At 38.8% G+C, this 12631-nt stretch overlaps 1 protein-coding gene across 29 annotated transcripts in view; it reads right to left on the reverse strand.

Annotated features, from left to right (window-relative positions):
- msi2b (musashi RNA-binding protein 2b) overlaps positions 1-12631 on the reverse strand; it is a 247131-nt gene that overhangs the window by 174026 nt on the left and 60474 nt on the right. For all 29 annotated transcript variants that reach the window (XM_015367411.2, XM_015367421.2, XM_015367403.2 and 26 more), the window contains one exon: positions 4656-4748. In XM_015367411.2, coding sequence (XP_015222897.1) covers positions 4656-4748 — 93 coding nt within the window. The remainder of the gene's footprint in view (positions 1-4655; positions 4749-12631) is intronic.

The following is a 12631-nucleotide window of genomic DNA, read 5'->3' on the forward strand; positions in this document are numbered from 1 at the left end:
CAATAAACTAATTAGCCAAATTATAACTGATCAATTATGATTTGGTGTAAAGATCATTCTGTAATACACAAACCAAAACACTTTCTCCAGAATCATATGACTCCAATTAAAAAAAAATCATGTTTAGCGATTCTCTTAATGTAAAGCATTCATATTTTCAAATTTATTTAATTTCCAGGCTTGGCTAAATTCTGATAGCCCAGAACTAATTCAACACCATTCTTGAATTAAAAAGACCACCTCAAAGTTTATATTATACTTTAAAAGACATATTCAAATCTTACTTAATGTCCAGTGGCACAGGAAGGCTTGAGCAAAATGCTAACAGACATTTATGTGGTTTTTATATGCAACACCTGCAATAACAATTTCATTAAATATCAGCACTCCACAAGGTATGGTAAATTAATAAGCAGGAACAAATTGCCTGGTGCAGGACTTCATGTTACCATGAGTCGTTTTTACAGAATAAAGCTGGGTCTGTGGAGTATAGAACACACTACTCCTGTTGCAGCCAACACCCTGACTTCTTTCCACCATCTAAATAAGATCCTTAGATCAATTAGCTACTAACAAAACAAGGTGGGATGAACAGGTTCCTGATGCTTGCAACTGTTGTCATGCTTAGTTTAAAAATTAGCATATTTTAGAAAAAGAAAAACCCTCAAACATAACACATGAATAAGCTTTTGGGAAATGATAGTGGACTAAGTGGTCCTAAGTGATAAAAAAATGTTTATTTGCTTTATGTTTATTGTCAACCAAGACAGTTAACGCAGGTTAACAAAGAACAAGAAAGCAGAAGGACCAGCAGTCAAACAAGTGTTAATGTTGGCGACGCTGGCAGTGTGCTTTCATCTTCTGTGGTCAGGCAACTGAAAGTTGCCTGACAAAGGCTGAATGGTGCTGAAGAGGTTAAAAGTCCTCCAGGAACAACAGTAGCTGGCTCCCACCCAGTGGGACATGGGAACCAGGGCAGGCGAGGTATAAAGGACTGATTGTAGCTGCCTATTGGCTTGGAAACAACTTGCAGGCCTAATGAAACTAAACCCTGGTTACAGCGGTGCAATAAAGGCCTAGACCCTAATGAAAGAAAGGATGGGGGAACAAAGAGCAGGAGTTGTTTCAGCTTATCCAAATAAGAGCACTTTGTTTTGAGACCCACTCAAAGCAGATTACAATAAACCAATGACTAAGCATAAGCCTTCCCAACTAATTAGGCTGTTCACCACATTTATTACAGATGGAGAAGTTTTTGTTGTTGTGGCAGTCATCTTGACTCTTCATGTCAGTTTAAAATGAAACTTCACATTTTAATAAGTGGGAAACCGGAGATGTTTTAAAAACATTTTTAAGACCTCTCTTTGCCAAAAAGGTAGGGTCAACATTTTTAGATTTGGATCATTTTCATGGATGGTGGGCATGGTTCTGGAACCTGAAAACTAAGGATTTTAAACCGTTTCACAATGCAGACGTCATCACGCCATCCGATCGCACCCTTGCACTGTTTGATATTTGTATAGCATTAAGTACTAAAAAAATAACAGTTTCTCAGTCATTTCTTGACAATAATTTTAAAAAGAATTGAATGACATGTAAAACTAAAAACTCCTCTATTAATATTTAAATTAAACTCAGTGCTGTCCCTTAAACAGCTTTGATGTCACCATCACCACCTTCTAGTCTGATCTCGTCAATTGTCAGAAAATAAATGGAGTAGAGCCTGATCTGTACTATGATGGGAGGACTGCAAGTAAAAGTAGGTGACTTGTCTAAGTGGAGTTGATGGCAATCTTCATTCTGGACCACAAATTCCAAACCAATTCCCCAGTACAGTGACTGGGGACACTATGCTGTAGGAGGCCATTAAAGGTCCCATGGCTGAATTCAAGAGACTGAGAATGTTGAACCTGGCTAAATTCCACACTGGGCTTGTACAGTCTGGCCTCCCTAAAGTTCTCCCTTAATTCAATTGCTGTAGCAATTTTATCACTTCTTCATCTGATCAGCTCTGTATTAGGACTGCTGGTTCATAGCTGCTGCACATCAACCAGGTGGTTTTCTGCATTTAAGTGGCAAATAAAGTGTCTCCCCTCCTGTATATTTAGGGTCCTTGGTGATGAAAAATGCTACACAAGTGCAATTACTTAATGGACAAATAAAATAATAAAAATGTAACATGAAAAGGTTGATGGTCTTCATTGTACAATAACAGAGATGGGTGCCCTTGTAGTTTATCAATACAATTAAGACTTTAATCAGCTCACTACACACAAGAGCCATAAAAAGGTTTATGCTGAAAAAGCATGGTTTTTTTATGTGTGCAGAAAATCTGACACTATGGCTATGCGTGTCAGTGAAGCTCAGTGCCGACTTAACATGTTCAAGTTGATTAAGTGGTTCAAAGTGATTGAGTTCTGTTCTGGTGATGAAAATCACACTTTTGGGTAACTGTGGTAAATGGAATCTGAAGTAGCAGCTGAATCGGATGCACTAAGTACGTGTAACGGAGAGTATGCAAACGGGACTGAATGTAAAATGAATACCTAAAAAACTAGAAAGCAGATGACTTAAGAGAACCAAATAAAACTTTGGGAAAAAAACAATCCTTAACAACTCTTCCATCTGTTTCAATTAATGTGTGTCAGGGAGGAATGAGAAGTACCACTATTTGATTCAGGATCAATGTCTGCCCTTGTAAGAATTAGAACCTGCCAGACATCAAGAACTGGATACAAACGCCTTCAGACAAATATTAATTGAAAAAGTTCTTGATGATAATTAAACTGTAGTCTTGAAACACCTGTTTCTTCAACATTCACGGGAAAGAAAGCAATCTTCTCTCCTGATGTAAAGCTGAGGAACAGCATCCCACTGTATCTTGAGTTTTTTCTACATGATTGACACCTACAGTATAGCATTTTTGAGCATTTCTGATTTTGGGACCTGTAGACACTTAAACTATCTTCACATAGGTGCTGAATTTTTCAAGTATATTTGGAGTAACTTTTTATAGATTACTGTAGTAAGAAAATATTTAATATAGCTTTTCATGCTTGTATAATTTGCAGAAATACCTGCAGCCTCATGAAACCTGAAACAGAAAGCACTTTGCAATGCTCTCTTTTAAAGCTTGTTTAGTGTGTTCTGCACGGATGCAAAAAGTGACACTTGAACAGACAGATTCTCTGACCCTATTGGCCACGCCACCTGTTTCATCCTTCTCTGAGCTCCCTGATCAGCAGGCAGCATGGGCACCCACGACCTCTGCTTCACTTCTGCTTAATTGGCCTCTACTGCACTTAGGCAGCCTGTGCACAAAGTCATTCTGAAACAGGCTCCGAGTTCTCAACATCCTACAGTTCTGTTTCAGAAAGTTAAGACTGCAGAGCCATAATGAACATGGACTGCAAGATATGCAGGTATGCTCTGTTTTAAAATTAAATTAAAAAAACCTCCAAGTCTGTCAGTTGCATAAAGGACTGGGCTGGTGATGGGGGAGACTAGTAGACTGAAATTCTGTGACCTTAAGCCAAGTACAGCCCTGATTTTGCATGACAGTGAAACATACTCAATCAGGCTCTGATTTGTTTTTCTCTGTAGAAGGGTTTGAAAAAAGCCTTAAGGGAAAAAAAACGCCAGCTTGGAAACAGAAAACGAGATCTGTCTGAAGAAACTTCATATAATCAAGCTGCATCAACGTAAAAGCATTCAATCAAGAAAAATTTGTGTTAAGCCCTATTCAATCATGATTACAGAGGCAGCTCTGAATATTTACTTGCTGCTCAGTACCCATTTCTTTTTCCTCTTTTTATATTGCAACCTTTATTTAACAAGGATACACTGAGATTAAAATCCCTTTCTCAAAAATGCCCTGTCCTCAAAGCCCATTACTGAGTAACACAATGGACTAAATCTAAATCCTGAATCTTTCAGTGTCGTTTAAATGAGGACAGTTTTTGCCACCTGAAAAGGCAAATCAAGACCGATAATGATGCAATCCAGGAATTTCCATCTTAACGGCTACATATGCTTACGAAGCTACAGATATCAATATACACCTTCCTAGCACTTTCCTGGATGGGGCTGGGTAATGCATGCATCACTGAGGTTGCTGCTCCTAGTCACAGAATGTCTGACCAGTCATTTTTGGCTTTGAGTGCCCAGGGAAAGAGAACCTGGCATGATCTTGGGACAGAGATGCAGCTGGAGATGGATCTTATCATAAGAGACAAAACCCACATGGTAAAGCTTAAACACTGTTGAAAGGCACCACGAGATTAGAGGAGACTACAGCTTTTCTGTAAGATTAATTTTTCCAGCACTTAAAGACAGGAAAATGCTTTTGGAGGCAACAAAATCAAACTGCAGAATTTAAACGAAGAAAGATCCTGCAAATAATAAAATCATGCAGCTCGGGACCTTCCTTCAGTAGAAACAAACCAGCATGCAAATCTAAAACCACGTAACACACATCAGCATAATACGAGGACTTACTAGAGGTCATAAAATAGCACAAAACAACATACAAAAATAGAAAAATAAAAAGGTGTGCATCAGTTTTACTATTCAGTCTCATTTGGAGATGCAGCAATTTAAATCATGGTGTAAGACCTCTCAGAATTATTGCTAATAACTCCCAAAAGCGATCTTACCTTCCCAAATTGTTCAAAGTACTGCTTCACATCTTCCACTACTGTGTTAGCTGATAATCCGCCTACAAATATTTTCTTTGTTCTTGTGACCATCTGGAAAAGAGGAAATAAGAACAAAAGGAAATTTTAAAGTCAGGTAGTATTTAAAACATCAAAACCAGATTGTTCAAAACCAAAACAATAGAAATTCATTTTAACCAGTAGGAAGGGTAGTTTTGGCATACACAGAGGATGTTATTGGGCTGAAAGTAACAAAAGGAATTTTAATATCTAAATAACAAGGATATTTTTATAAGCCATTTTGTTTTAGTTCTTTCATTTATCTTGTCAATAAAGGTGGTTAAGAGGACCTCTCTAACCCTTTTCCGCCTGTTTTAACATCAAAGACAAGTAGCACTACCTGTCCCTTTGCTACACTGAGATTCAGGAAATGTAATCTTTGTTCACATGTTCACAGTACAGATAGCATCGTAGTTTAATGGCGTGATGTAAAAACCAAATACCTGTGTACAATGTGGACGTTACAGACCCCAGAGCACTGTTTCTACAAGAGGCAAGGGGATTAATACCTCATGTACCAAGTAATATCCCTGTTCAGCTCAATTAACTCTTTTCTTTTTTTGCACTGTTTACAGAAGAAAAAGCATCTCCAAAACTCAGCTTATCTCAGTGACTTGCTGAACAATGTGAGGTCTTTGATATGAATGTAATAAAATAAAAATTGACAAAAACATGCATAAAACAAGTTATGTGAGGAAACAATGCTTCTAGAAAAACTAGAAGACTTTAAGCATTTAAGTGTCGCTATAAAAATTCATGTTGTTCTGTTTAGGGTTCTAGTTTTATTGCATTAAAATACAGGTATTTCACACATACCCTCAAAATATCAGCAAATTCTCATCTTTGTATCTTTCTAGACACTACCAACAAGATCAACAACTTCAACTGATTAAGACAAATCTCAAATTGATAATTTCAAAAAAGGGCTTATAACTAACAAAAAAATATAACAGCGCAATGACCTAATTTAAGGGTACAATTATCACTCTACATTTCAACCATGAGGTGGGTATTTAACATCTGCCTACATCATTTTCAATAAACTAAACATTTTCCTTCCTTTTCAACATACTGAATAATGCACAGATTATTAATAACAGCAAAACAACCAGTTATCTCCTTTTCCTTTCACTTACAATATTAGCTGTCTACTTTTGCATATCTTTTCTGTGCAAACACCTGCATTTCAGGTGCACACTGCCCTCAGCAGCTCACACACTTGGCAACAGGCTGTAAAGCTGGTGGCTAGTGACTGCACACTTCAACCAGTGCCATGCATTTGCATGAGTAGTAAAGGCTATTTGCATGACAGGAGGAAACATGGCAGCAGGAGCAGAACAGCCACTCTTCCCATTGGTACTGTAGAAGGTTATCTCTTTGGGACGATCAGAAGCTGTGCATTGGAGAGGCAGTTGATGATAAATGGTGGTGTGGGTATTTATCAACATCACTTACATTTATCACTAGAGATCTTTGTAATAGAAACGCACTATGGTAGGACTTCAGTCTTCATCTCTCCCAGGCTTGCAACATCTTTTACAGCTGTTTCATCTGCTTCCCTTGATAAATAATCTTACTGTCTTCCCAAGCCGTTGTAAGTCATTTTCTGCACTTGTGCTCGTCAGCTTGTCTTCGGTGAGTTAAGTTTTTAGTGCGGTTTTTATACTTTCTGACAGAACAGCCCATGGCTGATGGGATTTCTCAGGCTCTGGACCAACGCAATTACTTTCACCATTTCTCTCCACAGTGACAACAGAAAACAGCTGTTCCTTCTCCATGCTTCTCTCTTGTTTTAGAGAAAGAGCAGTACATTTCTGGTTGGAACACAGGACACTCAAAGATGATTCTCGATCAATGAGCATGCATACATGCTATCAGTAAATACACCTTTGTCGAATCTCAAGATCTTTAACAAAGGGACAGAGAATACACAGAACGTTTCAGACACCGGAACACTTTTTGCTTCGGCAGGACAATATCCTACTCCGGCACGAGGGGGTCAAACCAGTATGCTGCTCTTGAGTTTTTCACCACCAATTCACCTTGAAAGGTTTCTATGCATCCTAGCACGCCTATATAGCCTGAAGACCAGAGGCTAAGGAATCACTTGACCATAATCATTCCATCTGGAGAATAGCTGAGAAAGCACAACACATTCTACAGGCTTTGTCACACTAGAATCTTGTGCACATCAATTCCAAATCTAAGTCTTAAACAGCACTAAATACTTCTTTAAAAAATATTACTTAGCTTTGATCTTTCCTTGCACTTCCATTTGCATAGTGTTAGAACGTTTAGATCATAAATTCTAAATACAATTAAGCCTCTGTGCTTTTAGACAAAATTAATAATGCCACACTACAATGACACTTCATTTTATGATTACTCAGGACTATGTGATTGAGAGGTTGAAATTATGGATGTAGTTGCTGCGTCTTGTAATAGCATGCTTCAACAGAAGAAACAGCTTCTGTTCTTATTGCTCAGGGATTTGAAGATTCAGCGCCTGCAATTAATATATGAACTTCTCATTATTTGTGTAAATTTGAATGGCTGTGGCTGTATTACAGTGGAGATATTTTCACACAAACCCGTGATGAGAGGTAGGTGTTAAAAAACAATTTAACAGGGTTCCCAAGAGGCTTATTGAATTAAAGGTTTTACTCAGAATGAAGAATGTGCCAGGTAGCCTGGAGATTGCTGGTTCAAATCCAGGTTATGCCACTAGTCAAATGTGGTAAGGAGCTCCTAGGAAAAGGTGCAGAACTGGCCAAGTGCTACCACTCTTGGGAAAGGAGAAAGTGGCTGAGGAATCATCATCTCCAAGCATGAACAGGCACAACGTGCTTGCACTGAAACCTTTGTCAGCTCTTAGCACAATAAAAATGCACATGACTTCACAATTCTGGTGAATGTCATCATCTCTCCTGAGATAATTTAAGGGTTTGTACTTCTGAGCTAGCTTAAAAGATAACTGACAAATGCACCTTGACGAGCACAAATGGAGGAAGGATGAAGGATAATTTAGCAAAAATAAAAAATAGGGCAACACAGTGATGTGGCCGGTGTAGCTACTGCTACAGGTGTTTGGTCTGATTACAAATCGACATGTCTTTTGTGTGAAGTTTGCATTTTATTCGTATGCTTTGGCTGCTTCCCAACATCCAAAGACATGCAGACTAGATAAAGTAGTCCCAATGCTTGTATGTACCCTGTGATGGACTGGTGGCCTGTACATGGCGCAGTACTGCTGGGCATATCTGTTTCTGGGATAGGTTCTGGGCTGCCACAATGTTTACCAAGAACAAGCATCTCTCTCATAATGGATGAATGAAAAAAATTACCCCCAGTAAAAAACATTTATGGATTTATTTCAATGTTAAGAGTTACAGTAGAAGATGGTGTGGTAGATACCAGGATATGGTAGAGCCAAAAGAGTAAATTCATGTGTGTATACAGTACACAATTCTCCACAATTTAGATTTTTATTTCATTGTGAGAAATACTTTTTTTTTTACAGAAAAGGTGTAGCTTAATTTATCCAACTGACAATATCTGCAACAAACAGCAACATATATAGTGAACATTGGACTATTGGTATACAGGCATCAGTAAGAACATTCTAATAATGGGGGAAATATTTCAGGGAAAGAGAAAAAAATTGAAATGACACTGGATGTAGGAAAATAAGCAATTTGTTTTTATTTAGAGGCTGTGTGAGGTCTTCTGCTGCTGATGTTGGCATTTTAGCCTAGTCATCTTTCACAGACTATGTTTGATAATTCTTGGTGCATCGTGTATTTTTTCCCCTAAGCTAAGAATGTTAGCTGTCAGGCTGTTGGTGAAAGATACTATTATATGACTGTGTATTGGGCAGAGTTCTCTTCACTCTGGCTGCAAGGTGCTGATAAAACAAACTCCTCCAACAATAAAGAAGTGAGAGGAAAAAGGGGAATGGTGGGAAATATTGATGGACTTTTTTCCCCAGTTTTGGTTAAGTAGCCTCATCAGGATCCTTTGTGCTTTTCTGCTTTGGGAGGTGAAAGACTGGAGCTCAGTATGCAGTTTTTCTTTCATTTTTCTAAACTGACATGGCTGAACGTCATGGACTAAAATCCAAGGCTTCTAAACACAGAACTCTCTGCGAGGTAAAGGCTTCTTTCCAAGGACATCATTAACCCTGTCTGTCCTAGAGCAGCTGTGTGCTTTATGGGTTGGGATTGCGTCAGCCATGATTTTAGAACATTTGTTCAGAACTAAAAAAATAACAAATGCATTTCATAAGCCCTGCAGCAGATTTCAGGAGAAATGTCCCACCGCTTTACAGAGCTGGAGAAATGAAAAAGGGCTGACAATTTATATTTTAGCAATGTCCTTCGGGCACTGGATAGACTTCAGACTTTTTATTAGATGAACAGACGTCATGCTGCCCCAAAACACTGCTTTATCACAAAGTTGAGAAAGTCAGATGGAAATTCATGTCTCATCTGAACCAGAGATTACCAAGAGATCACGTATAAAAATAATTGAGAGAATGGTCTACTTCACAGGAAAGTTAGAAGATACAGAAGGCAATGCTTAGGTCAACATGGACAACTGCTACCTAGGTGCTCAGTTGGCCTCCTCTTCAGACACTGAATAGGTCTCCCTATTGCCGACTGTCATCACAGCAAAGACTCGCTGGTTTGCCGCAAATTCATAATCAACTTGCCTGTATTGTAATGTTTATATTTACTCATTTATATTCTGTGATTAGCTAAGACGACAACTTTTGACACTGATTAAAGGTGACTGACGTGGGCCCCTTTCTAAAATAAAGAAATAAGTAAATGACAAGAGACTCTTGTAGTGCAACAAGGATGCTTTTTAATCAAATAGTCCTCTTTGCTTCCCATGATGATTTCCAAAGCTAGTTCACCCTGATTAAAGAGAGATAATGCAACTCCCAATATCCCCTCCCCCATCGCCTCCCTCAGCTCCATCATCTCAAATCACACATCTATGGTTGATTACGGGGCGCCCAAACTGCAGTTTCGAGCAAGCCATTTCCCTCTGCCGGCACAGCTAATAATTCTTAACAGCAGATGCTGCAAATGAAACTGCGTTTTACTTCTGTTAATGTGAGGCATGTGTCACTGCCTTGACTGACAGGAAACAGAGCCCGCCACATTCTATTCACAGTTTCTATATTTAGCAGTAGTGCTCCAATTTGTACATATTTGCAATGTGGAATATTAATGCAGTCATTCGAATGCGTTTTCAAGCCTTGTCAACAAATGCAGAGTGCCTCTGTGTCTACAGCTAACCTTGATTGACAGCCGTGGCAGTGATTGGCTGCGAGTGCTGATTAGCTGATTAGTTACATTGACGCCAAACTCTGTAAAACCCCAAGGCCGCTCTGGGGCCGGCAGACACTCTCCAAAACCTAAGCCACTCCACTCCACTCCACTCCACTCGGTATGAGGCACCGCCACACATTTACATACATGGACATATATGGCAAGAAAATGTTTTTATTTTCTAAAAGGCTAGCTTGCATGTCTATCAAGAAGAGCAATAACACAATCTTGGTCTCAGAAGAGACCTTCCAATTGAGGTTTCACTATAGGTGACATTTAAACTTAATTTAACTATTAGGAATGGGATGGAAAATTAAGTTCTGTGATTTGTCATTCTTTCTTGAAAATGAAAGTTAAGGAGATATTTTCCTATTTAAACGAAAATACACAATACAGTGACATTTTTCCAAAGCCAAAACAACAGAATGTGCTTGGTCAGAAGTCTATGTGGAACCTAATGGTCACCTAAACAGCAGACATTGTGGTGTATTTTGTGCAAATATTTGAAAAGGCAAAATAGCCATAAGAATAAGAGAAGAGTATCCTTGCCTTTTTAAGAAGTGGCCCAATCTCAGCTCTAGTGTACATAAATAGAGCTCTAATTGATAACTACAATACAATTAGGGTGAGTAGATGAGCAAGGCAAAGATGCTTATTGCAAATGCCGACTGACAGGCCAAAGCACTCCAGCTCTAGATTACACCAACAATTTGCACAAGGACAACCATCAACAGCTGACAGATAGGTACAAAGCAAGGATCCTTTATTGGATGCCAGGCAGAAGCAAATGAGATCCTGATTTATGCAATGGAAGGCTTTTCAAACAAGTCACCCACAGCACATTAAAGCAGCACAGTTGGTATTTTCTGCTTTTGTATTAAACTACGTAAAATGTTTTCTGTTTTAAGTCTCTTATCCCCCTGTTCTTAACTGTGAAACACTTAGCCAAAGTTTTTTTTGTAGTTTCCTTGCAAAAGTACAGTACATGTAAACAGGGGGAATCTACACAAACAGGTCTAGACCCCTGGGATTTTCCTTAAAGAAGCCAAAACAGAAAAAGAACTACTGGTGTGGTGTTAATAACTTGCTTGGATACTTAAAGAACAGGCTCTAGGATACAATCCCCGGGTGAACAAAGGATAATCCACACAGTAGAAATCACATGGACGGTTTTTTCACACAATATCAGGTATCTGTGCAGTAAACAATCCATCCTCGTCAGGCACCTATTCTCCCAAGATCCCCTGCCAGCAGAAACAGGTCATTTATGAACACTCGGTGCAAATCGTTTTGTGCATTCTTTGGGCACAGAAGACATGGTGTCGTTTGCATATTCCAGACCTCCTACTTGTTCGTCTTGTGTTTAGATAAATCATCTGTTAATACAAATTAAAAATCACTAAGAACAGAAAAGTAGTAAATAATGAATCAGGGAAAATAACATGTAGCCCATGTAGCATGGGAATTTCTCTCATGCACTCAAAAGGTATTAGAAGACATGGAAACAATTTAAATCAGCAACCTGAGCATACTACTACTCAGGAAGGGAAAAAAAACAGGAAATCCATTTCGGGTAGGATTTCCAAGATAAAAAAAAATAATTAAAAAGCAACAGTTGCTGCAGTTGCTGCATATGCAGAGCAAGCTGATTCTTATTTAGACAGAGTTAAGGGGTAGATCTAATGAATTCGTAATTAAGATCTAAAACTGACGGCCATGATTTTGTCTCATCTTCTCAGGGATGCCAAACACTCCCACCTTCCCTTCAGCAACCAATCAGGAAGCCTTCCTATCAACTGAAGGAGACAAAGTAGCCTTGTCTCAGAGTGGCGGTGGCATGTTTCCAGCTGATGGCTGGCATTGATCAGTCCGACAGGAATACTGTCCCAGATCAACCTCCTGTATTATTCAAAGCTGATGCTCTTCAATTTTACTGAAACTTAAAAGCAGTTAATCTCATGTCCTGTTTAGCCCCATTCCTCAAACAGATCATAAAGAAACAAATCTAAGTGACTGGTGTACCCACAGGTCAATAATTTCTGCAGTAGATGTCAAGTATATTTGTATATGGGTGAACTTCAAACACCATGCCTTCAGCTTTTCATTTCTAAATTCTGTACAGGTCCAGTCAGACACCCCGCACAGGGTCAGAACCTCACACTTCTCTGATAGCTCTACTGTGTCTCACAAGTCTTACTTTGTAGAGATTAAAAGGGTCAGCATACCTAGCCTTCAGAAATTACTTTTTCAGATTTAGATCATTTAGCCTGACTACCTGACATCTATTCTTTTTATGGGTAGGCCTGAAATGTATTTTACATCTAGCTAAAGGTACTGTGATGTTGCACTGTGGTATATTTTCATGAGATTACGCTGCTCAGAATTGACATGCACCTGTTTTTAATTTGCCAGAAGTGTGCATAGCTACTAAGTAATTATATGCCCTTGACAATTTTCCAAAACTATGTTATACTGCAGCTGATACCAAATTAATCCCCAGATCCCTGGGTTATTGCCATGAAATAGCTCAGTTTCCCTTTGTATTTTTTAAAATGATATGAAGGACATGAGGAAAAA

The sequence above is a fragment of the Lepisosteus oculatus genome, chromosome 26, assembly GCF_040954835.1.
Source record: "Lepisosteus oculatus isolate fLepOcu1 chromosome 26, fLepOcu1.hap2, whole genome shotgun sequence".
NCBI lineage: Eukaryota > Metazoa > Chordata > Actinopteri > Semionotiformes > Lepisosteidae > Lepisosteus > Lepisosteus oculatus.